The sequence below is a fragment of the Acomys minous genome (assembly GCF_964271855.1).
Source record: "Acomys minous genome assembly, chromosome: 10".
Classification (NCBI taxonomy): Eukaryota; Metazoa; Chordata; class Mammalia; order Rodentia; family Muridae; genus Acomys; species Acomys minous.
This window is the reverse complement of record NC_140491.1, coordinates 61,374,288-61,398,751: the sequence shown is the minus strand read 5'-3', so window position 1 is coordinate 61,398,751 and position 24,464 is coordinate 61,374,288. Positions and strand designations below refer to the sequence as shown.

Sequence of the window (24,464 nt, the reverse complement as noted above, 5' to 3'; positions counted from 1 at the left end):
AAGGCCAGCTATGCTACTACATAAGCTCCTGTGTCTGGGGGGAAAAGACATGTGTATGAATTTTATCTCAACACTTAAGTCAAAGAGAAGGCAGTGTAGTAGGGCTGGTCTGGGACAGATCTCCAGGACTGGAGGCCGGGCCTCCCTTACTGTACCAGGGTTCACACCATACAGAGGCAAAGCAACCACACGGGGTGATGACGCTAAGCACATCCTCAGCGAAAGAATGCCGCCTCGCTGGTGGGAGCATCCTTCCCCAGCCTTGGCCTTGATACAGGCAGCTTTATTGTTTCACATGTCTTTCCTCCTAGCCATTCCCACCTCAGGTTAGGACATCCCCCAGGCTTCAGGTGGGCTCTAGCCGGGACAAAGACTCCTCCACTCCACACGCCTGGGATGCTTTGGCCTTCTCCCTACTCTACCCCTGTGTCTGATTTCCCTACACTAAGCAGGGTGAGACTCAGACTAAATCTCTAATTCACTGCCTTTGAGAAATAGCATGATTGAAGCTTTTACAGAAAATCAGCATGTTTTATACAAAGTGCAAGGGTTGTGAAAAGGATTCTTTTCTAAACAGCATGCCAGGCTCCCGTCTAGCCAATAGGAACCTGGGGAGAGTCCTTGGGCAGTGGGCTTGGTGCGTGGGACTTCAAACGGGAAAGTGTGCCGCTAAACAAACCCTTCAGCTAATCACTAACACCAGGAAGCTATTTCAGAAGAAGACATGGGCAGGTACCATGGAGTCCTCAGAAAATCTAGGTCTCCATGATAATCTCAACCCACGTGGAGGCAGAGAGAGTAGTCAGACTCAGCATGCTCAGCAGGGTCCTGGTCATATGGGCTTACACAGGGGCAGGGCATAGGAAATGACAGACACCATTTTCCCTAGAACGATGTGGCATCGCTCAGACCAAGAAGGAGAGACACCAAGCACTGAGGAGGCGGAATAGTGTCTAGCTGTGAGAAAGAGAAGTTGAGCAGGGGGCCACAGGAAGGCTAGAGTTGCTCGGTGCACCCCCTACCATCATTCAAGAGGCTCCTCCCCATTAAAAAATTATTAATTTAGGGGAGGGGCGTGTGTGCTATCACACACACACACACATACGCATGCACGCACACACACGTGAGCACACACACATGCGCACACAGAGTGATCAGAGGATGCCTTGTGGGACTCCGTTCTCTCCTTCCGCCATGTGGGCCCTGGGCTTGAACTCAAGTCTTCAAGCTTCGTGGCAAGTGCTTTTACCCACTGAGCCACCTCTCAGGCCCTCCTCTTTGACTTTTAACCTGTCCCCCAGCACCTCGGCCCCTGTAAGCTCCAGAAGGTGACTTCTCAGCTGTCAACCCTAGTCTGGTGAAGTCCCCTGGCAGACCCTATACAGCCCTCCAGGCCTGGGCTTCAGGTGGGGCTTTGGGGGCGGGGGGTCACACATCAGTGTGTTGGGTCCCCTGTTGGCAATGCTCTGGCTTACTGTCAAAGGTGGACAACACCTGGCAGAGGAAGCTCCACTTGTGGGTCCCTGCTAGCAGAGTCACTCGTCTCTAGGCAGCAGCCAACCTCCCATGGGCCTTCTTCCCATGGACCGTGGCTATGAACTCAAACTTTTCTGCATCCTGTGAGGCCTCCGCTCAATTATGGAAGCAGAGATGTTTCCAGGCTAACCGGGGAAGACATAGCCAGGACAGACACGGAGGAAGCTGTCCACAGTCTTAACCACTCTGTAAGCCAGCACCGGGGTCTCATGGCCAAGTGCAAAGCCCTAGGAAAAAGCCATCCATACTGTCCATGGGGCATCTCAGCCTTCAAGGGTAGGGAACAGCATCTGGGTCATGCGCAGGCAGCCTAGCCACCTCCCCCGCCCAAGACTGTCACCAAACCATACTTGGCTGACAACAGGACACAGCTGGTCTCCCTCCAGTTTTGGGGATACTATAATGAGATAGGGGCAGGGGGGGGCACACTTAGGATTCTATGCAGGGCAAGTATGACGGCTGGAGTCTGTGAGAGAATGTCACTTTTGTCTGTGAATGCACAATGCAGAGCATGTTGAGGCAGGTGGGACGCACAGCTGTGACAAGGACCATCACAGCGACAGGCCAGCATGGCAAAGAACTCACAACTGATCAGTTCCCAAAACAAAAGCCCCAAACTGTGTTTTTGTGTCCAGAAATGGCACAATCTTTTTTTTTTTTTAAGATTTGTCATGTATACAATGTTCTGCCTACATGTACACTTGCTTGACAGAAGAGGCACCAGATCTCACTATAGATGGCTGTGAGCCACCATGTGGTTGCTGGGAACTGAACTCAGAACCTTCGGAAGAGCAGCCAGTGCTTTTAACCTATGAGCCATCTCTCTAGCCCTAACTGGGCATCTTAAAGTGGGGCCTCGTAAGGACTTTACAATAGTAACTTACAGCAGGGTGGGACTGGGAGCTCCACAGGCATGTAAAGCTGAGGGGACACAACTCTTTGCTTAGTTTTTGCATAGTTTGTTTTTGTTGTTGCTACTGTTTTTGATAGAAATCTCACAACCTTGATGTAGCCCAGGCTAGCCTTAACTCTTAAACATGCTTCAGCTTCGAGTGGAGTACATACCATCACATCAGCTCTTAGCTACTTTGCATTATAATCCTAAAAGCATTATAAACATCCTTTTCTGTTTCATAATTTGTTTGAAAATATTTTTAAAACGGTCTTTTCTGGCTAACAAAAAGAAAAGGCTTTGGGTCAAAGGAACTCCAAAGTTCCTGAGGAACTCACATAATGAAGGTCTCATGGGTACACAGGCATGGCATCTGACCTCTGACCCTCATGAGTGAGCCAACAGCTACCAAGAGGCACTGAGCTCCCCCAACACCCAGCATGTGGCCCTGCGGACAAAGCCGAGGCACCAAGGCAACACTCAATGGGTAGCACCCTCAGGGTGTCAGGTGTATCCAGGTGTGGCCCACATGCTCAGCTGCCTGTTACCCTTGGCTCTGGCCCATATCCTCAGGAAGCCCTCAGAGATGGCAGATAATGGCAGCTCCTGTGTGCCCCCCCCCCCAATGGTGACCTGAAATCTACCTCCCTGACCTGTCCATCAGAGGTCAAAATCTTCAATGACCGGGTCTCACCTGGGCCACTCAACCCTCTCCCCTGCACCCGACTTGTGAATCAGAGAGGAGCTTCAGTGCAGGAGCATCAGCGGCTGAACTGTGGTGTTCATGAAGAGCATCAGAGTGAGGCAGTGACTGGGGCTCTCTAGAAGCCCCACGGGAGCCCTAAGGCCTATGGACGGGCTCCAGCCCCAGCCCTGTGAACTCACACCAGCTCTAGCATTCAAACCAGGACCCTGGTACAGATCTTGGGGAGGTGCATTCAACTGGGCAATGGTCTGTGCTAGGATTAATTTGCTGGTCTTATTACCTAAATTGAAAGCGATTTTGCAGCCATCGATAACATGCTTACAAGACTTCCCGAGCGAACTCTCTTCCGCACAACTTTGGCTGCTGCCAATATGCAGCCAGAGTGCATTGGGAAAGCTCCTGGTTCAGACCCACAGGCAGGGCATGTGTATACCACCCCAGCACCTGCTCACCCAGTGTCACCACAGAGCTCACCTGATCCCTTTGTTCTGTGCGATGCTGTGCAGGGACAGTCGGGACACCGCAGAGATGACCTGGGGAGACAAGAGAGAGAGCTTTGTAACTCTGTTAACATCAGGAAGTCATCACAGACCTCACCAAGTGTTCTATAAGTGTGGAAACTGTTAACTAAGCACACCCTCTAAGAACGACGAGGGCCTCTTCAAGCCCAGCACCTGTGCAGCATTTATTGCGTGAAATCTGTTATTTGGCCAAATTAGCATTTGCCGACGGCTGCTGTGCTCGTGGCAGGGTGCCTTGGGGAGGAATGGAGCTCCAGTCCGGTGGCTGTGCTTCCCCCACCGATACCCTCCCCAACCCTCCCCACCGGTCTGGCTATGAGCCACCCCAAACTGTTTTCTTTAGCAGGAGGAAGAAATGCTTCATCGGGGCTGCTGTGGGTCTGTCTTAACTGAGCTCACGCCTCCAAAGGGTTCATCCAGTGCTGTTATTCTAGAAGGATCTATATGACTAAGAGCAGCCCGCGTCCACAGTAAGTACTAAGCCATCTCAGAGAGAGAGAAGTGGAGGCCCTGAGAGGTCCAGTCACACCACAGCTGTGACACAACAAGGACACAAACATCCATGTGTAGTGCTGGCTGCAAGGCCCAGCTCCATGTCAGACATCTCAACAGACACCGCCTCCAACTCGGGATGGAGTCCCAGGTACAGAGGCCACATGGATCTTTGTAATGTCTCCCCAGGCTGACAGAATCCTCAAAACACAAGCTTGGAAACACAGGGCAGGCCACAGTGGGCATTCTTCGGCCCCAGCAACCTGGTCTAGCCATAATTAACCAGGACTTAAGGGACAGTTCGGGCCCACACCTCTAACAGTTACTCTACACAGCTCTGTAACCGACTCACAGAAAAAAACGGGAGAGCAGAGGAACCCAGGAGGCTCTACAGATCAATGTGAAGAAACTAAGGGAGGGGAGAAGGCAATGTCTGGCCCAGGAATACAACGTGACATACAAGAGACAGAAGGAGACGCTGTTTACGTTCATCAACAGCATGAGCAGGGACCAAGCAGGCACCATGCACAAGCCAAACCTTGAGACTGCCACACATGTATTAGCAAGCTCGTGTGTCCATCCATACAGGCTCATATGTGTCCTGAGGGTGTACGTGAGAATAAACATGTATGTATATCGCTTACGCTTGCTTATATGCCTATGTATGTGTGCTGCAAACTCTCATGTGTGCTTTGTGTGCATGTCTGTGTGCACACATGCCTCTGGGGTGAGGAAGAGGTGAGGAAAATCATCTTGTAAGGCACTGCTTACTCTACAGACACCAAGGCAAGCTAGGCACCGGCTGTCCTGGGAAACTGAGCTCAGAGGGTCCCACATGCACTATCTCCTTGGATTCCCAGCTTCCCCATCTCACTGTGCATACTTGCAGGAAAAGAGAAACACCCTCGTGTGTACAAAGCCCCCAACAGGAACACACTCCCTGGGGTTCCTCTAGGCTCTTCTGCACTCAGTAGTAACTTTCAAAGGGAAACTACCACAGCAAAGGCTTTTTTCTTATGCCCAGCCCGCAGCTGAGTATGTGTCTGGGTCTCTCCTGTCAGTGTCTGTATTTCAAGGGCTGAGATTCAGGGAAGTAATGACAGGGAATAACTGAGGTCCTCTGTGTTTGCTCAGACAAGTCTCAAAGGGCTGCTATGCAGCTGGCCCAGCCGAGGCTCCACCAGCCTGCCCTACAAGGGGCCTTTCACAAAAAACGGGCAAAATGGCTTCTGTTGTTATTTTGGGGTTTTTCGGGGCTCTTAATGTTTTGGGGGAATAAAAATTAAGGTAATACTATGTCCTTATAGGTACTCAACAGAATGCTAGAAATGCAAACCTTGAAGGGTGTGGCCGGTCTATAGCACGCTAGCTGCCCTTCTCCTATACCTCCTGAGGCAGAAATGCCGGGCGGTGGTGGCGCACGCCTTTAATCCCAGCACTCGGGAGGCAGAGGCAGGTGGATCACTGTGAGTTCGAGGCCAGCCTGGTCTACGAAGGGAGTCCAGGACAGCCAAGGCTACACAGAGAAACCCTGCCTCGGAAAAAAACCAAAAAAACAAAACAGAAATTGCTAATCAATTGATAATACATTTTCCCATGAGCCAGCACAGGCACTGAAGCTTAGCAAAGTCCTAAGATGGCATCAGCCATAAGTTGCCACAACACTGAAGCCACACCTGTTTGCCCAAACCAAGGCCTCATTCCCACAGATGGGAGACCATGACTGCCGACAGGTAGATAAAGTTATCCACTGTCTATAGTCCCAGGGGACAGTAGCAATCCTACAGCTGGCCTAAGCCTGGCCCTGGGTACACATACCTTGCTGCAAGAGGAAAGCCTAGCAGTTTGTAGAAGACTCACTCCACAGCCACAGCCACAGGCAGGGCAGGCAGCTCCCTCAGTGGCTTAAACATGACTGACTATGCTGGGATGCCCTTCCCTCAGTCCTAATGTGCTATGTGCCTTCCATCTGTGCACGGAGGGGAGAGACTGACTCCAGCAGCCCAAGCGGGGGGGCCCTCAGAGCCATACACAGGAGAGCCGTGCGTCAAGGCTGAGGCTGGAGGCTTCGTGTGCAGCCCGACGAACGGAAGAGCAGAGGCAGCTCTTGCAGAAGGAGAAAAGCAATTCAGTCCTCCAGCCCCTACAGGGTTTCTGGATGTGGCCTCCAACTCTCAGACTAGGCAGCCAGGTGTCTCCAGGGCTAACACTCTCGGCTGACCATCAAAAGCCTCCCTGCCGGGGCCCCCTGGGGAGTTCTGAGCACGAAAATGTCAAATGATGACATTTTCCCAACTTTCATTTCCGCCTCCCAGCTGCGTCCCTGATAATAAATGGAGACACCCCCCACTACTCCCCTCTCTCCTCAGACAACCAGCTCCATCCTCAGTGCTATCACTTACCCACCTCTAAACACAAGCCTAGCTAGTGGTGCATGCTGAGGAAGTACAGGGATCAGGGACCATGCTGCAGAAACAACTGCACCACCCACTCCCTGACGCTGGACTCACTGAGCGTTCCTTGATGTCCACCAGGGTCTCACATGCAGACGCGCAAAGTGGGCACTGAAGGAAAGAGTGGGGTGAGCAGCCCAGAGGATGGGGGACACTGAGCGTCATGGATGTAAACCTTGGCTCCACCCCACCCCCAGGTGCTCTGACTCTAAATGCCCAGACTCCAGCAGCCTAGCAGCACAAGAACGCACGCATGCACGCACGCGCGCGCGCGCACACACACATACACACACACACACACACACACACACATACACACACATACACGATGGAAGGCAGACCTCCACCCGACCCTGCCCCCACAATATCTGGGGTCCAGGAATCTATATGTATCATCAAGGTCCCATGTGGCTGAGATGTGTGCCCTTCTTTAGAGAACAGACGACACTGGTCACACTACAAACTGGGTCACAGGCAGAGAAAGGGCTAGAGCACACATCCAGATTGTCCATCTCTGGGCACCTTGCAGAGACAGGGCACCCAAAAGAATGCATAGGAGATCAGCCCCTCCCACCTGGAGAGCAGAGCACAACGACAAGAAAGAACCTGAGGAGAGGAGGGGATTCTAGAGGTGGGGGGGAGCAAGGGGGTGGAGAGGAGCAAGGGGGAGCTGGGGTGGGTGGGTGGGGGCAGAAGGTGCATGTCAATGGGAGAGCTATGTCCAGAGGAGGCCTCGGAAGGCCTGCTTCTCCCCAGCTGCAGAGCAACGACTGACATGGGTCCTGTGAGCAACTGAAGCACCAGCAACCAGACTTCATGTTTCAGGCTTATATAATCTTGCCAAAGTGACAGGCAGGCAGCAGGCAGCTGAGTCTCCCCCGCCCCCCAAGGACAGAACTACCCATCTTCCCAGAAGTGACAGAACTGTCCCACTCTAGGAAGCAGACACCTGCTCCCTGTCACCAGTCTAGGCATCCTGGTCCTGGCAGATGCAGAGTCCTGCCAGAGGGCTTCTGCCGCAGCGAGCCAGTCTAATGAAACAGATGCAGCAGAAATGAGGCACGCTCGCCCCAGTGAGGACTGTGGGGGCCCTCACCCTGAAACCAGAGCCCTGGTTCCTCAGCACAGAACTCCTAGCAAATGCCTGAGGATCCTGAGTGCTGTGAGGGTCTGAACACCGGCTGCAAACCTGTGAGGATGTGCCCTGAGAACATTTTAGAAAGGTAGACGTCACGTCCCAGTACTGTCCCAAAAGGTCAACATACCCAAAAAACTTAGTATGAGACATTTTGTGTAGTTGCTTGGACAACTGGAAAGATGCAGAGAGGGTGGAACAGTGAAGTCCATTGGGGAGCCTGACCTGGATCCCAGTTCCAGAAGGGCTGTAAAACTCAGGGCTAGTCTCTAGAGACGACAGCGTTTCTCCCTTGTTTGTACAATGGTCTAGGCCCGGAAGTGTCCCTTGCAGCAATTTCCAAATGCTGGAAAGTCTGGCAGCATCCTAATACACAACCCAAGGACCCCAGGGAAATAGAGTGGAGTGCATTCACTTCCAGGGGTTCCAAGGCCCTCAGGAAACGACCCTGCAAGAGGGAGCGCTGGGGCAGAACGTGCTTGGAAACACACACTGCATGTGAGAGTAACAGCTTCCGAGATGTCGGGGCTGAGGAGACCCGCTGCTCTTCCAGATGACCCCGGTTTGGTTCCCAGTACCCACATGACTTACAACTGTTTGTAATTCCAACCCCAGGGGATCCAACATGCTCTTCTGGAGTACATGGGCACTGTATGAACATGGTTCACACATAAGCATGAAGGCAAAACACTCATACATGTTAAAAAAAAAAAAGCGAAACACATGCCCATTGAAAGAGCTGACACTACACAACATGTCGGCAGCCACTATCGCAGCAGAGGAGCCTGTTTCTCCTTGACTGAACCTGAAGTATCCACCAACACCCCACATCTTATACCTTATAGATGTAAGGTCTACACACACCTCCCTAAACAACTATTCAAACTCAAGACACATATCCAAGACACAAAGCAGACACGAGGCCACTTGAACCCTCTACAGCATGGCTACCACCATTCCAGAGCACAATAATGCAAACCCAGGGTACCAGGGCTCACTCTTGAGAAACAGGAAATATTTTTTAAAAGACTAGTTTGAAATGAGTAGCATGTGAAGCCATGGCCTTAAGGTTCCAAGTGACTGGCATATAGAAGTCAGATGTTAACGTGGGTGGGTGGGCACATGGATGAGTAGGTCAGTATGTTGGCTGATGAATAGATGGATGAGCGGGTGGCTGGATGGATGGTAAGATGGGTGATTGGATAAATGCGTAGTAGGTGGGTAGGCGGATATTTGCACAGTTGGGTAGATAGGTGAATGTTTGTATGATTAAGTGGGTAATAGATGAAGGTGGGTGGATGGATGGATGGATGGATGGATGGATGGATGGATGAATAGTAGAGTGGGCGGGTGAATGGATGATTGGGCAAATGGATGGATGGATGAGTAGGTGGATACATGGGTAGTGGGCCGAAGCATGGATGGTGGATGAGATATTGAATAGATGAGCAGGTAGTAGATAGAAGAATAAATGGATGGATAAATGATGAATAGAGATGAATGAATAGTAGACAGACGCATGGATGGATGGCTAGAAAGACGGACCGATGGGTGCATGATGTAGGTGAGCGGGTGGGTAGGTGGGTGGGTAATTGGATGATTGGATGGATGGGTGGGTGGATGAATGGACAAGACAGCGGGTAGTGGCTAGAGATGCATGGATAGTGGGTGTGGATGGAAGGATAGTGTAGCGCTCTTTCTTTTAAACTCTACTCTATTTGGGGTGTTTAGGCCTCAACCTCCCTTCCAACCTCCCAACCCTAGGGAGAGGGGGGATCCTTTACTTCTCCTGGCTGTTTAGGGTCAATTGGGTTCTTTGGGGCTATATTGGTCTCTGTCAACAGCAGACGCAGCCAGCAGTCTTTTCCAAGCCAGTGAGCCCCAAAACATTTCTCTCCGTCTATCTGCTCCAAACAGAGACACTGTTCATCTCTGGACTCCTCAAACTACTATACACCACACGTCACATGCCAACACCACACGCCACCCGCCCCCCATACTCTCTCTGAGCTCTCATTTATATTCTCAGAGCCCTAGACCACACCCCTCTCCGTGCAGCCTGAGGAAGGCCTTACCAGCTGGCAAAAGCCCCGCCCCACACAAAGACAATTAACAGCTGTGGACAAACTAAAGCACAAACTGAAATCCCACACGTGAATTAAAACAAAAACATATTTAAACAACACAAGAGAGCTTACAAAGAAACCAAAACTTCCATTACAGGATAGATGGATGGATGGATGATGGGTAGGGAGATATATGGATAAGTGGATAGTGGGTAGATACATGGGCAGAAGAGAGAGAGAGAGAGATGGACTGATGGGTGCACGGGGTAGGTGAGTGGGTGGATTTATGGATAAACAACTGGATAGGTGGATGGACAGATGAAGTGATAGATGAGTGGATGAGTAGATGGACGACTGGGTAAGTGGATAGATGGATGAGTGGGTGGATGAGCAAGTAACGGGTAGACTGCATGGATGGTGCCTAGGTTACTGGGTGGATGAGCAGGTAGTGGGCAGACGGATAGATGAGTGATGATGGAAGAGGTGGAAAGGATTAGCAAAAGAAGTTCCACTGTTAGCCGGGCGTGGTGGTGCACGCCTTTAATCCCAGCACTCGGGAGGCAGAGGCGGGCGGATCGCTGTGAGTTCGAGGCCAGCCTGGTCTACTAAGTGAGTCCAGGACAGCCAAGGCTACACAGAGAAACCCTGTCTCAAAAAAAAAAAAAAAAAAAAAAAAAAAGAAGTTCCACTGTCTTAATTTCTCTTCTGTTGTGAGAAAATGCCTTGGCAAAAGCAACTTAAGGGAGAAAGGGATTATTTTGGCTCACAGTTCAAGAGTGCAGTCCATCTTGGCGGCAAAGTCAAGGCAGCAGAGAGGCTTGAAGCTGCCAGTCACATCACGATCGGAAAGCCGAGAGCAGGAATGCTGGTGTTGAGTTCACTTTTTATCATACATTCCAGGATCTCCACCCAAAGACTGTGTGAGCCCACAGTAAAAATGGGTCATATCACATCACTTAACCCAACCAAGACGATGCCTCTATGCCAGCCCAGAGGCTATCCCTCACAAGTGCGCCTGGAGGCCAGTTTCCTTGGTGATTCCAGACTCTACCAAGCTGATGACTACCACTGAGGATCACATCTGCTGAACATGACCCAGTCCCTCCTTCACAATTATGAGAACAATCACTTACTATACACTTAGCAGTAGGCTTAGCATACTGTGTTTAGATAATAAAAACCAGAGAGGAAAGAGCGCTGCCCCCAAGTAGTCTGGACTGAACTGTTCAATAGATAGTAAAAGATCCACCTGCCAGCTACCTTTGCAACACCTCCCTGCACCCCATGTGACCTCAAAAGCCTTATGTTATAAGTGGCAGAGACATCATTCACCACTGGCCTTGATCCCTGCAGGTCTGTGTGGAGCAGTCACCTTCCCTCTGCCATGTTTTTCCCACCCACAACCATCTGTAATGTCCAGCCATCTCCTATGGAAGTTGCCACAGTCCAGAACCATCTGTCACAACAGAACCATATGTCATCAGGGCTGACATATACACCCAGCACCTCAGTCTCCCACTGTAACTCCGTGTGACTCTCAGCTAGCCACTCCTCCAGCAAGGCCTCAGTGAGCACGATACATCCAGTCAGGCAGAAGCAATTACAACCCCAGCACTCTACTGTCCTAGACAAGCAGCTACTCTCAGAAAGACATGGGAGCTGACCCTGCCAGGGGTTCTGGCTCCTCTGAGCCCAGGCTGAGGACAGTGTACAAGGGCTGGGGAAGTGCCATCCGCTAGCCCTGCTTGCTTGGACAGGCTGTGTGATTCCAAGTGCCCTGTCCCCTACTCTGCCGTCTTTAAGGATCAATAAGCAGAACTAGCCAAAGCAGCAAAGTCTCCTTATCAGCCAGCGCCACTCATCTGAACGCACACATGGGAAGAGCCAAATGGCTCGATTATAAAACTCATTTGAATATGTTGCCCCGGAAACTCACCTATCTGCTGTGGAATCTGCAGCCCGCACTGCTGCATATTCAGGGACAAATCACCATAAATTGCTTTCCAAGCCTAGCCCGCAGACCCATCCTCTTTCCCCCTTTTCTAAACATCAAAAGCAAGGTCAGGAAAAAACTTGGCGGCGCTGTCTTTGGAATGACAATCGGCCAGCAAGAAGTAATTAATTATGAAACGTGTATAATCAGAGCTTTGCACTCAAACTTCCACCAGGACGAGGCTGGAAAAACAAAAGCAAACAGAGACACAGCCATTTCTCATCCACAGCATTTTGCTGGAGTGTCATGGTGCCCAGTGGTGGTGTGTTTCTTCAAGGGGATTCAGCAGGTTGGGGAAGACAGGATAAGCCAGTCCACGGGCCCCATAGAAGCTGAATGGTAGAATGAAAAACGCCACTAACTCAAGACAAGTGAAGTGTAGCAAATTGAGAGTAGGGTATCTTAAAGGAATGCCTGGCAACTCTTAGAGGAGCTGGGTGGATGGATGGATGGATGGATGGATGGATGGATGGATGGAAAGAGGGGAAAGGACTCAGGGATTGATGTGCCAAGCCCTCCCAATGAAGGCAGAAAAAAAGATATTTTCAGAGCCTCTTTGACCCGCAAGGCCAAGTTGGCTAACCTGCTTTAAGGATTTCTGCACTGCTTCCTTCTGTCTACACTCACGCATTCACAAAACCATACACAGCCCACACAAAATCAGACACACACATGCACACACACAATGGCTGCTCTATTTACATTGAGAAAAGCAGAACCCAGAGAGACGATATGACTTCACCAAGACCTCGTGGCTGTGGAGGCCTGAGCCTGCGTATGGCTCAGAGACCATGTCCTACCCATGCAAGAGCCTGAGGGTAGACACAGACATCTCTTGGGACGTGGAGAGTGGCCCTAACCTGGACAGACTCGCCTGGCCACAATGTTGGAGGAGCCATGTGCCCCTTCTAGTGTCTGCCCCACTCCTAATTAGGAACAAAAGGCTGCAGATCCAGCCTGGGACGTCTTCTTGATCACATCTTGCGAGTGGCACAGAAAGACCAAACGAAGGAATGAGCCACTCAGAGGTGGCTGGGCAGAAGACCCAAGGGACGTCAGCGGTGGCAGAGACGCCAACCACAACTGTGGGATTTGGGTGGTGAGCTGGTCAAACATGGCTTAGACCTTCACACCAGCTAATCCCTGGCAAGAGGTGGCAGGGGGTTAAGTCTAAGGAGCAGCAACCCCTGGCTTCCTCCCTGCACCCACAGCTTCTGCACCGCAGCCTCCTTTTGTCTCCATGCTGTACTGGGTTGGGGCACAGAGCATAACTCCCCGTCCTCTTTGGTGAGGGTAGACAAGCTGGGGGTAGAGTGTCCACAGCCCTCACGACTTCACACCTTTCCTGTCCCACTGCAATCGGCCACACACACTGGCCTCGCTGTGTGAGAAGGATCTGTCCTAAGGTGGATGGGGACAGGGGTCTACCAAAGACAATCACAGCATTCATCGTAGGAACCCAGAAAGAAGGGACTAGGGGAGAGAAGCCTATCTGCCTTCCTGGATGATAGTAAGAGGCTGGGGACTGGCTGGGCACATGTGCCTCTCTGGGCAGGTACTTCAAATAGAGAGGTTCCGAAGGCCTCTATTAGACAGACAGTGGCTCAGATGGAAGTAAATGAAGGATACGTAACTACACTAAAACTCAGGAGGTGGCTACTATTTGCCAAGTGTATTATAGAAACTATTTTAATTAATTTCAGAAATATAAACTAGGAGAAACATAAGACCTTGGCTCAAGTCTTGCCACTGACTGACTACACATCTCACAGAACACATCCCTATCTGTTAGGCTAAACATGACAGATCATGGCACATACATTGCATTACCAACCCTAATCCACCCCTTACCTATGTCCAGGCAGGCATCACTAATCGATCTTGGTGCTCATTCATACTAAAACTAGGGCTGCCCCTACATAGTACACCCTTAGCAGTGGTCCCAGAAGCCCTTGCTATCAGATATGTCATATACAGTAAAGAAACTGCCCACTTGGGAAGCTCCTAGACAGAACAGCCACGGGGTTCACCTGAGCAACGAACCAGATCCACAAAACTCTTGAGTCATGTCTCTGGGACAGCACCAGACAGGGCTGGGTTGTAGCAACCCTTACCAGAATACTGCAGCAAAATGCTCAGAGGAAGGAGCTTGGCCACCATCTGGTCCACACCCTTCAGTTCACAGACAGGAAATCCAAAACCAGCTTGGGAGATGACAACAACCAAGAGGCCACCCAGCAATTTCCAGGCAGAACTCAGTCTAGGACAGAGGTTCTGCCTGCAGCCCAAGGCTCCTGTCTGCTGGCATCATCTGTGTTCACGATGACAGGGGCATGGTCCCAGCCTCCTGCTGACTCCTTGCCGGGAGTACCAAACCCTGATAGAACAGTTCTGAAGTGCTTCCATTTACAAAGGAGCCACTGAGGCCCAGGGGTCCTGCTGAGAAGATAGGAGTCAAGACAGGCCTGGCCCAGCCCTCTGACAACAGGACCCCACTCTTTAACCCTTCTTGCCCTGAAAAGCGAGCTATCCATCTGGATATGAGGATGATGACAGTGGCTGATGGACAGGCACAGTCTCCAAACCACAGCACAGTTGCTGAGCCCTATGGTGGATGGAAAGCCCATCCAACCTCTAGCCGGAACATTCAGCATCCGTGAATGCTAGCTCACTCATCCCCAGATGCTCTGTACCCCCAACCTCGGAGTACCCTGCAATGGTCACCAGGATACAGGAATCTCTGCTCAGCTGCAAGAGAGAGCACACATAGGTACAGTCAAACCGGAGGGCCCCCAAGCCCAGGCTGCAGATACCCCGTTATATCCTTCTCATGATATGACCCAAGACAGACAAATATGAGGTTCCACGTCCAATACCATAAGTCCCTTCCTGAAGGGACAAGGTACACACACACACACACACACACACACACACACACACACACACACACACACACAACTGGCAGCCTGGCCTCCATGCTGACATGGACGCCAGGAACAGCTCTGGGTTTGTCAGGGGACCATGGTCCTGACATGACCCTCTCCCTACCTGAGCTCAGTATAGGGTCTTTCCCTCTCCAGAAGACTCCCAACCGAGATGCTTTTCCCTCGAGCCCTTTCTGTCCTCTCTGTGACAGCTACACAGGCAACAGCCCAGGTCCCCCCCCCAGCTCACATTTCCTGCAATCCTGTGAACAGGGGCTTCAAACTGAGGCCTAGGGTGGACTCTTCGGCTAGTGACAGAGCTACAAGAGGCAGATTCAGAATGCGACTCTGGGCCAGGGGCCTGCTCCAGTGTCTTCCTAAGGTTCCTTCTGCTTTCAACAAAAGCCATCCTTTCCCACTCAGGTGCTGGAAGGCAGGACAAGCACAGCAGCTGTGCCCCGGCTCACACGGCAAGAGCACCCCCCCCCAGCTCATCCTCACTGCCTGTGCGAGAGCTTCTGCTCCCAAGAGCACACATGCTCAAATGCCTTATTCACACATACACATCCTCAGACACACATACACACAGGTACATACATGCTCACGCAGACACACACCAAGACAGACATACAATTCACACACAGCCAGCATCAGAACTATGACCTCACACCCTACACACACTCTGGAGACACTAGCTCACCTAGGCAGGCACACACAAACACACGCATCCACTTACATAGTCACTTAAGTGATGTATTAGTTGTTGCTGTGACAGAACAGGGAACAAAAGCAGTTTTAGGAAGCATTTATTTTGGTTGGTGGTTGTAGGATACAATCCCTGGTGCAGGAACTTGGGGCTGCAGCTCACACTGGGAGGGAGGGACGCTGGAACTCAGCTTGCTCTCCCCTTGTCATCCAACCCAGGACCCCAGCCGATGGAAGTCCATTAACCTAGTCTAGAGAATACCTCAGGGACAGGCCTAGAGGTTTATCTCCTAGATGACTTCATATGCTATCAACTAGAGAGTTGATATTAACAGCACCCCAGAGGAGTCAACACCCTCTTATGGCATCCATGGGCCCTGAACACACATGTGGCATGCAGGCATACATGCAGGCAAAAGACTCATATATAAACATTTTAATTTTTTACTTATTTTATGTGTATGGATGTTTTGCCTGCATCTATGTCTATGCACCATGTGTGTGCTGTGCCAGCAGTGGCCAGAAGAGAGCATCAGATCCCATGGAACTGGAATTATAGACCGTTGTGAGCAGCCAGGTGGGTGCTGGGAATCGAACCCAGGTCCCCTAGAAGAGTCGTCGGTGTTCTTTACCACTGAGCCATTTCTCCAGCACCCATACATAATGTATTGTTTAAGGGACTGATGGAGGAGAAGACAACCATAAGGAAGTAAAGGACAGGGCTGCTCTGGTAGAACCTTCTGCAGCTGAAAGACCCTTTGGAGCCCCAGGAAAGAGTGAGGCCCTCCACACCCCAATTTGAGAATCCTTGCCAGAATAAACCCGTTTTTCTCAGTGCTGGAGGTAGACCCCAGGCCTTATGCATGCAAGGCCCTCTGTGCCACAGAGCTACACACCCTTGGTCCTGGTTCTTGTCTTTTGTGGCACCATGACTATAGCAGCTTATTTTGGCCTCCAAAGGACATTAGCTTAAAGGTGAGGGTCACCAAGGCAGAGGTTCACCCTCCAGGCCAGACAAGCAGCTTACTTGTCTGGCATACAAAGCCCTTCACGTCCCAGGCCCCACTCCAGTACCCAGCCCCTAACAGCACTCTGTGGGGACCTTTCCTTCTTCTGTTGTGGGATGCTTGGATGCCCATCTACTCCTCACACAGATGGACACAATCATCTGCTCCTCTAACATTCCTGAGGGCTTACAGGGAGCCCTGGTAACTGATAAGCATGACCCCACCTAAAGCCTACGGCCGGTAAGCTCCACAGAGGGAGACGTACTCACAGAGTGCACAGAGATGGCCTGTAGGCAGCAGTGGGAAGGCACAGTGGAGCCAGCTGCAAAACAAGCAGACTCAGCTGCTGGCTAGCTGTGCGGGTGCTTAAAAATTTACAGGAACATACTGGAACAATGTGTAACAAGAACAGTACTCACTCTCCTGCCTTGCACACCGTCCCAGCTAATGGACAGGAGCAGGCAGGACTCAGCAGAGGGGTCCCCCGGGGACACACTGCATCCTTGGGCAATGAGCTCCCATCTCGGAGTATCTGTGGTAAGTTGGGGCTTGGCACTACATGCCCTTCTAACGAGAAGACCCCAGACTCAGTTCCACTCTGAGGTTTAAGCACATCCCTCACCTGAGGCTCACAGGCAACTGACAACTCTCCTTCAATTGTCTTTAGTGACTTTCACGGCCAAGGAAGGGATTCAAATTGAATGGTGAGATTTCAGACCACTAGCCCCAAAGACAATTGAAACAGTCAGCCACGTGACCTCTCAGTCACATGCACAGGCATGTGCGTACATACCCAACAAAGCCACCCACTTGAGTATCACAAGTTCCTCGCTCAACCATTGATCATGTGTCACCTGCATACTTGCCCTACCTCCAGGCAGAATACAGGACTTCAGGTCCAGCTCAGAGATCCCCCAACAATGAAGCACTTCCTCCTGTACTTGAGTACTCGGCCCTCAGTCTTCGGCCCACATGCTATGTCCAGTGACTAGAGGCCACCACTTCCCAGAAGGTCTACAGATGCTGGGCAAAGGGGCCATGTCTCCACACAGGAGCTAGTTTTTACCTACAAAGCTCATCAAGCTATCTACAAAAAAAAAAAAAAAAAGAATTTTCCCTATAACTATCAGAAATTACCTGAAAATTAGACTGGAGATGTAGCCTTGTGGTAGACCCAGGAAATGGTGGTGCAGGAGAGCTGGCCCCACCCCTCACCACCAGCTTGAGCTGACCAATGACTCACTGCAATGAGCATTTGCATGTAAAGCTGTTTTATCAAAAGAGTACACTGTGTGGCACACTACAGCCCCCAATGTCTCACTACAATGAACAACATGTGATGGAGAGGCGGGAAAGATGAAGGATCAGAACAGTGCACATGTGGCAGAACTGGAGACTTGACAGCTGTGCTGGGCTGAGAGAAAGTTATCCAGTAGGGTCTGCAAGATGATGTGCAACAGCCTGGGCTTGTTTGAACTCAGCCCCAAAAAAAGTTACCCAAAGAGTGGTCCATTTATTGGATTGGCCCTCCTTAAAAGACCTCTATGGTCCATGGTTTCTGCTGGAAGCAGTAGCCAGTGCTTTGGCAGAGGATCATGCTTATGTCCGTGGGCATATACCAGGGCAGAGGTCGCTGGTGCATTCTGATGCCAGAGACGAAGTGAATGTTCCTGGACTGCACTGTTGGCCAGAAACCATGGTAAAGCCCAGGATCCACGCTCCCACTGACTGTGAAGGGCAAGGAAGCTATTCATGCTGTGGCATCAGTGACTGTAGACACACAGTTGAACAAGAGATGTGATCAGGACGCTGTGGCATAGCTCTCCACAGTTGATAGCTTCTGCCAGGGGTACAGGTGGAGAAGAACTCAGCTTCCTTCAGGGGACTGGACACTGGGAGTGCGGCCATGTTCCAGTGAGCACATGCACAACACAAAATAGACTTGTGGTGTTTTGTTTGCTTGCTTGATTTTTTGTTTGTTTGGTTTCCTTTTTATTTATTCTTTTTTTTGGGGGAACGGGGACTTCACTAGAAGGAGGTGGGACATGGGAGGGCTGGGAGATCACGGTGCATGGTGGGAGATTCCAAAATAATCAATTAAAACATTATATCAGCTGGGCGTGATGGCGCACACCTTTAATCCCAGCACCCGGGAGGTAGAGGCAAGTGGATCACGTGAGTTGAAAGCCAGCCTGGTCTACAAAGGGAGCCCAGGGCAGCCAGGGATACACACAGAGAAACCTTGTCTCAAAAAACAAAACAAATCCAACAAATACACACACACACACTTTTTTTTTTTTTTTAATTAAAGTTATAGAGCCAGACATGATGGCACACACCTTTAATCCCAGCACTCAGGAGGCAGAGACAGGTGGATCCCTGTGAATTCGAGGCCATCCTGGTCTACAAAGTGAGTCCAGGACAACCAGGGCTCTTGTTACACAGAGAAACCCTGTCTCAAAAAACCAAAGGGGGGAAAAAAAACTCTATAGAAGTCAGGTGGCGGTGTCACACACTTTTAATCCTAGCCCCTGAGAGGCAGAGGCAGGTGGATCTCTGAGTTCGAGGCCAGAATGGTCTACAAAGTGAATTTCAGCACAGCCAGAGAGCTACACAGAGAAACCCTGTTTTGAGGCTGGATGGTGGTGGTCTCTATCCTTTTATCAAAGCACTCAGGAGGCAGAGGCAGGCAGGGTGAGTTCCAGGACAGCCAGTGCTACACAGAGAAACCCTGTCTCAAATTTTAAAAAGGTGGGGGGGAGAGACAGAGAGAGAGACAGAGAGACAGAGACAGAGACAGAGAGACACTGGAAAGATGGCTTAGCTGTTGAGAGTACTTGCTTGTTCTTCCAGAGGAGCCAGGTTCAAATCCCGGAATCCACATGGTTGCACACAACCTAGATGGTTGGGATAAAAACTCCTGTTCCCAACACCCATGTTGGGCTGCTCACAATTGCCTGTAACCAGGGGACCCAGTGCCTTCTTTTGAACTCTTGTGGTAGACACGCACACACGCACGCACGCACGCACGCACACATGCACACAAATACACACATAAATAAATGTTTTTAAAAGGATATTTAAAAAATAAAAATAAAAAGTATAGTTTAAATAAAACCACCTGTAGCTTTCTATCTAAAGCATTTAAAGATAGTGAGCCTGTTCTCTCAGATCCACAAAAGTCCCAGGCCTCAGCCGGTGCGAGTGGCTGAGAGGAGTTGGTATGACAAACTGCAGTGCCGAGAGAGACAGGTGTGATGGGCAAAGCAACCCACTGGAGAGTCCATGCTGACCCCAGGCTTACACCCACATCTTGTGTGCCAACCAGGGACGTCTAAGGGACACCGCACTGATCTCCCTACGTGCACAACTCCAGCGGGTGCTCCTGAGGCCCACTGGCTCTTCCCGTGACCACCATGATGACGGCTTCTAAAGCATTTGAGCCCTTCTGAAGGTTTGTCTCCAGGGGGCCGTAAGGCAAAGTCTAAGTGCATCAAGTCCTGCTGACGGCTTCTGAGCCAGTGCCCTCGTGTGCTAACTCCAGAACACCCTGAGGGTCTCCCAACCACGAGCTCATTCTGCTCAGGGCGGCCTTCTGCATGGCTGTGTCCAGTTGGAACTGGGCACTGCCAACACGCTTCCATCTGCCACTTCACGGTCTGGGTGGCTCGGCATCCCTGTCACATTGATGAGCAGTCTGGCACAATCAGGCGCAGCTCCTGGGGCCCACTAACCCCAGAAAGGTAAGAGGCCTGGGGACCGCTATGCCCTGTGGCTACCACAGGCTGCACTGATATAACTAATGGCTTGTCACAAGGCTTGGACAAATGCCACACACTGTGTGCATGGTCCAGGACGCAGACAAGTTCCCTCAACAGCTGTCCTCCAGAGGTAAAGCCTGAAACATCACAGTAGTGTCCTTCTTTGAACTGCTCCAAACAGCTATGTGCTTCTCGGGAGATGAGCGGTCCCAGTCAGTGGCCAACTACAGTCCAATGGAGAGGCAGGTGCTCCACACCACACCGGCTCTTGGGCCTCAAAGGCCCACACAGTCCAAGAATCCCTCACAGACCCGCCACAGAGCGCATGCCTACTCCACAGGCAGAAAGGACATCTTATCTGCCCTCCACAGGGCAGCAGCCTCTAAACACCGAACTCACTTTAGGAAATGCAGACCCATCCTTTCCGACTCCTGCTGGAAGCTGGGAAGGCTACAAATTCTACCTCGTTGGTCAAGCCAAGCTGGTGAAGATGGGAGACGACCTAGTCTAAGCACTAGCTGGGAGCCTAGAATCTTGGTCTGTATAAGAGCCAATGAGGATGGAGATGCAGGTGGAGAGGAGGCACATCACCAGGGGCCACCACTCCCCCCCAAGCCAGGAAAGCCCTGAGGGCAACTCTGATTCCAAACAGGTCATAACCACAGGCAGGAACCATGAGGACCACACATGATAGGCTGGGTCTCATCCAACATCATCCTGCCCATCCAGCCTAGAAGCTTCTGATGGACCACAAAAGCTCTGTCCTGAGGCGGGACATGTGGCTCAGTTGGTAGAATGCTTCCTCACATGCACAAAGCCATCTCTTTGATCCCTAAACACCATATGAAATAGGACACGATGGCCACACTTGTAATCCCAGCACTTGGGAGGTGGATCGTAAATTCTCTCTCGGTCATTCTTGGCTACGTACCCAGTTCAAGGCCAGTCTGAAATACATGAAACCCTGACTAAAAAAAAAAAAGAGGATGGGGAGGAGACGGGGAACACACAACTCTACCCTGGAAAAGAGGGAGATCATCTTGTTACCACAACTCTGAGCTCTGGCATGGCCTGAGCAAAGGACAGGTCACACAGTCAGACACGCCTGTGCCTGTGTCTAGGGAGTGTAAATCTCAAATCTCCATGTAACGACATGATTTCAGTCAGGTACAACAAAGTGAGGAGGAGGAGGAAGAGGAAGAGGATGGGTCCTGCTTCTCGGAGCACCCTACAGGCATCGCTCACCATAATGAGATGTACATACAGTGTAGGAAACATCCACTTCCAAAACAGCCCCCAGAGAGCCTGTCCGTGGCTACGCCCTGCTGGAGACCAGGCCAGCTGTGAGTGTTCAGCCTGGCACCCAGTGCCTTCACATCCGGAGCTCAGCCATCACCTGAGAGCACGCAACTCTGCAGTTTGACCAGGCTGTCCCAAATGTGTGGCAGGTCCAGAGATGAGTTCTCACTCTGCAGCATCCTGACATCAGGGTCTGCCAGCTACTGACAGAGTAGTTGCAAGAGGAGTCTTGCAGATGGGAGCTCAACGTGAGAGCAAACGGCTCCTGGGCTCAGGCACTGGTAGATGGGGCAGGGTAGCAATGAGGGCCAGTCAGCAGGCAGACCCTCTGAACCGAGTCCAGTAACCTCAGGGACGCTTGGCTGAAAGCGTGAGGAACTGAGTGCCTGGGTGGGGTACCCAGTAAGTGAATGAGGGTCAGGAGCCTCCAGGGTGAGAGTCCAGTACGGCCTCAGCTGTCCCAAGCCCACCCACCCACAGCTGCCTGGGAGGGGCCAGCAGAGCCCAGGCTTCCTGAAATGAGGACAACCCGGTGTGAAAAGGCTCTATACCTAGGATCCCCCGCCCCAGCACCTCTGAAACACCAGCTGTCCCAGGGCCACCCAGATCCTTCTCCCCAACACTACAGACCTAACCCACTTGTTCTAGGAGGTGCCAAGAGGTCCCCAAAGACACACCCTGAGTGAGATCTTCAGCATCAATGGGGGAGTGGATAAAACCAAAGGAACTATAAGGGAACAGAGGCTAAAGGGTACACAATGGCAGGTGGTTACACGGTGGGTAGGGTCGGAGGAAGGGGGCGTGGCAATGTTCCCTCTTTTCCCTCCCCAGCATCCAAGGCCCGAGGGACTTCAGCTCTACACCTGTCGAGCTAAGCCTCCAAGTGCAAGAGGGACCAGAAAGGAGGTGGGGGGGGGGGGAAGGGGCTCTTAGGGAGTCACTTGCCTGCCATGCCTGGAAGGAAAGACAAGGGTCCAGCAGGTGAGCCTGGAGTCACACAGCCCCACTAGTGTGACAGATAAGGAAGGGCACAGGGAACCAGCCCTAGAGGCGACACCCAGAGCAGGCACAGTTAGTGCCAGAAGAGGTCCGGCTAGCCCTAGTCTCAGGTTTGGCTTGGACAGGCGCACCACAGATGCCCAGCCCAAGTACCTGAACCCTTCTGCAGCCAGGGCCCACACCTGAGAGACAGGACATTTGTCGGAACCCCCAGAAAACAGAAAGAGACAAGAGGCCTGGATCAACACCTGGCAAGAAGAGAGGCTTTAGACAGCTGTAGCCTGGGGGGTAAATGCGGAGCAGCCTGCTGTGTGCCTGTCATTCCTCCCAACACAGTGACTACAGCTATTACAGAAGCCAACTGTGCTCAGTGAAATAGGCCAGACACAAAGGAACAAAAGGCATTTGACTCCACACACACACACACACACACACACACACGGTGCCTAGAAGTCAAAGTAGGAGAGCAGATGTCAGGATTTGGGGGAAGGATGAGTGTCTCCTGGGGACAGTCCTAATTTTGAAGACAAGAACTGCAGGGGGTGGGGGTGGGGGTGAGGGTGGGGGCTCATCAGGTAAAGCATTCAGATTCCCAGGACCTAATGTCAGGTGGAAGTGGTGGTCTCCTGTGATCCAGCAGAATAGGCAAGCGCATCTGCAAACTGAGTTCAAGACAGCCCCTGCCTCAGTGTGTAAAGTGGAGCATGAGCAGGGGGAGACGGGGCACCATCAACTTCTGATGTCCACATATCCACACATGCAGATACACAAATGCACATATGTGTACACACATGCGAACACGTACAAATGCATGTGCACACACCTCACATGCAAAAGAAAAAGAATGGAGAAAACGGATAGTGATGACGGCCACACAGGTGCTGCTGAACGTCATGCTCAGGAACATTGAAACAACGCATTTATCATATGTGTTTTTGCCATAATAACAAAACAAAAAACAAACAAACAAAAAAAGGTTCAGTGACTAACCACTAAATGTCAGGCCCCATAAGCCTAACAACCTGAGTCTGGACCCCAGAATTCATGTTAAAAGCCAGACATATGGGCTGGCAAGATGGTTCAGTTATTAAGAACACTGGCTGGAAGAAAAAAAAAAAAAAGAACACTGGCTGTTCTTTCAAAGGATCCAGTTTGATTCCCAGCATCCACAAGGCAGCCCACAACTGCTGCCACTCCAGTCCCAGCAGAGCTGATGCTCTCTATTGGCCTCTGCAGGTACTGCACACACATGGTGCACAGACATACATGCAGATAAAGCATACATACATATTTTTAAAAAGAAAAGAAATGATTGCAGTGGTTCAAGCAAGCAACCATAATCTCAGGGTGCCTGTGAGAAATGAAAGACAAGCCAGTCACCCTGGCTTACAAATCAGCAAAAAAGTCTGTCTCAAAACAATATGGATCAGAGGTTGTCCTCCGATCTCCATGTGTGCATCTTGGCATGCACACACATACACCAACACACAAACACTTACCATGTATTTATCACACACACACCCTCGTGTGTCAATCCTCTCCCCCCAGTATAAACACCTTAATGTAGCTATCACTCACTCACACACACCATAAACTGTTGTACTTGGACACTAACCTGCAACTCCCAAGACGTCAGCTCCCGTAAAACAAATCCAGGAACCCCCTCTTCCTGCAGTGCGGGCTCAGGTCACCCCAAGCAGTTTCCATAGAAACCACCACCCAGAAGACAAGCCCATCTCAGCTGCTGCTCCTGTTCAGGGACACCCTTTCCCAGAGTTGACGGCTGCATGCCACAGCCTTATTACAGGTGAGGTAAAGCTGGTGTCAGAACTACATGACAGCTAGGGCTGCCTCAGTTGGCACATGAGCAAGTGATTTTCTGCAAAAGGGGCATCCCCAGGCTGACTTCAAGATACTTGATATTTAGAATGGGGTGGGAGTATCTGCTGTAAGGAACAGCATCAATGGCATTCAT

General features: G+C 51.1%; 1 protein-coding gene across 2 annotated transcripts in view; it reads right to left on the bottom strand.

Annotated features, from left to right (window-relative positions):
* Positions 1-24,464, bottom strand: part of VAV2 (vav guanine nucleotide exchange factor 2) — a 176,701-nt gene that overhangs the window by 76,566 nt on the left and 75,671 nt on the right. For both annotated transcript variants that reach the window (XM_084799117.1, XM_084799118.1), the window contains exon 3: positions 3,609-3,667. In XM_084799117.1, coding sequence (XP_084655243.1) covers positions 3,609-3,667 — 59 coding nt within the window. The remainder of the gene's footprint in view (positions 1-3,608; positions 3,668-24,464) is intronic.